This window comes from Atta cephalotes (assembly GCF_000143395.1).
Source record: "Atta cephalotes unplaced genomic scaffold scaffold00018, whole genome shotgun sequence".
Lineage (NCBI taxonomy): Eukaryota > Metazoa > Arthropoda > Insecta > Hymenoptera > Formicidae > Atta > Atta cephalotes.
In genome coordinates this window covers 3,590,294-3,592,451 of record NW_012130082.1, presented here as the reverse complement: position 1 = coordinate 3,592,451, position 2,158 = coordinate 3,590,294, and the positions used below count along the sequence as shown (strand labels likewise).

Sequence of the window (2,158 nt, the reverse complement as noted above, 5' to 3'; positions counted from 1 at the left end):
TTCGCTTGCGCGCCAGGGGGGACATCCTCGCTAACGATTAACCGCGAGATATTATGGGTTTATTGTATTATAAACGGCAGTGTTTTCACCGTGATAAAAATAGAGGGATAATTTTCAACCTTTCTTGTAATTTTATCTATAATGTCGTGTAATTGTAAGGAATAGTTCACAGGGAGGAAACTTCGAACATTCGAATGATACCGATACGATAACGAGATGACGCGCGTATTCGTCGAGCGGTGAACAATCATTCGGGAGCCGAGCCAAGAATCTGCCATCTGATCGCTCGTCGCAGCGTCGACGCGATCGGGGAATTCCGCCGTGGCCTCCTTCAAGACAACACTCGCACTCTCGTTTTATTTATTTATTTTTTTTTCTTTACTGACGAAATATCGCGACAATATCACGGATGAAAATCCTCTCGAGATTCTCTTCTTCTTTGGTATCGCGCTTCAAAGTTTCTCGCGGGAATTGAAATTGAAAAACTTGGATAAATTTCGGTACCAAATTTCGGTAGATATATCCATTTCAATAGATATATCCAGATCAGCTCTAATATGTTTGCTCGGACGGTAAGAATTAACACGTTCATTTTTGCGTTGATTTACAAAAGGCGCTTTTTTTTTTAATTGTAGCATTGAGAATAGAGCAAACGCAATAGAGTTATTTTATTACTCTGTGACTTTTTAAAGTTCTATAATAATATAAAAAAATTGTTTGAAGTTATCAGTAGAATAGAAATACCTTACTATTTATTAATCCTTGATATACACGATGATTTTTCATACTATTCTCTAAAACTTTTAGAATAAATTATCACTCTGATGAATGAAATTTCACTCTTAGTGTGAGACTCGAAAGAGTTTAGAGAATACATATTATAAATCATTCGTGTCCCGAATTGATGTCTATCACTTTAATAAATATACAAAAATTATTAAGTAAATTCTTTTATGTACCTTATCTTTAGGAAATATTTGGAAGGTTGTGTATTTAAAAAAATTATACATAAATTTATAACTAATTATTTGATACTTCTAATTTTTTGAAAAGAAGGAAATGTCACGAATAATTCAATTATATATATTAAGAGTTAAACTTTAACGTAAAAACCGTATTAGGAATTAACTTTGAAATGATTAATCCGTTATTTATTCAAAATTAGACTCGCTGTTGATATAAAAGTCTCTGCTATTCGCGTTGTGGTCTTCATGATCTCGTCGTGAATCAATGCCAAACGCGTACGATCGATATGCATTCTCGATACCAGGTTTGCATCGCGATCCGCAATCTGACGAGATCGGCTGGTCGTATTCGCCGATGAACAACGTAATCCCGGAAATAATGTCTGCCCAAGTATTCGTACCAACGAGAGAACGACAGCCGACATTTTCACATAGTATGTAGTGTCCGACAAAGACAAAAAACACATATCGTCGATAATATAAATATCGATGATCACACGAATTAATAGAATATATTTTCAACGCTTCGATCCTTCGATGCTTTAAAAGAGATATATTGAGCGTAGATAGTTATTAAAATACTTTTCCTATTTTTCGAGGCCTTTTCATAAACTTGATAAATCTCATTAATCTTCCACCATCGCAAATCAAAAAGAATAGATAAAAAATTTAGTGCTGTTTGCTAATTTTTTGCTATAGTCTAAATTTTTGTGCTCAAGCAGTTTAGCAGGAATTCAGATTTAAAGTTGGGGGGGGAGGGGGGAGTTTAATTTACTATTAAACTCTCCATATTGAAATGTATATAGTGGCAATATCATAAAATCAAGTTCACCAAAATTTTTTGCTTTTTAATTGCTCCAAGATAGCGTAAAAAGAATTTTGAAGTATAGCACGTTGAAACAAATACGAATATAATTATAAACGATCATTAGAAGTTTTCCAGTTTCGACACTTTCCAGTGTCGAAGATATTCAGTGTTGCTGAAACGTAACCCGTCTACTATCCATCCTTCGCCTTGCCAATAAAGAGAAATCGATTCTACGAACTAACTTGTTTTAATTTCGCAATACAGACAAGGTAAAGTTAGCTTCACGACGACGAGTGATTTGGTGGAATTTAACTCGACGAGATTCGCGAGAGAGAAAGAGAGAGCGAGAGAGAGAGAGAGAGAGAGAGAGAGAGAGAGAGAGAGA

The 2,158-nt window shown here is 34.9% G+C and overlaps 1 protein-coding gene across 1 annotated transcript in view; it reads left to right on the top strand.

Moving 5' to 3' along the window:
• Nucleotides 1–1,230: 1,230 nt before the first annotated feature.
• The window catches only part of LOC105618893, a 38,435-nt gene continuing 37,507 nt past the window's right edge, over nucleotides 1,231–2,158 (top strand). The window contains exon 1 of the mRNA XM_012200423.1: nucleotides 1,231–1,399. Coding sequence (XP_012055813.1) covers nucleotides 1,231–1,399 — 169 coding nt within the window. The remainder of the gene's footprint in view (nucleotides 1,400–2,158) is intronic.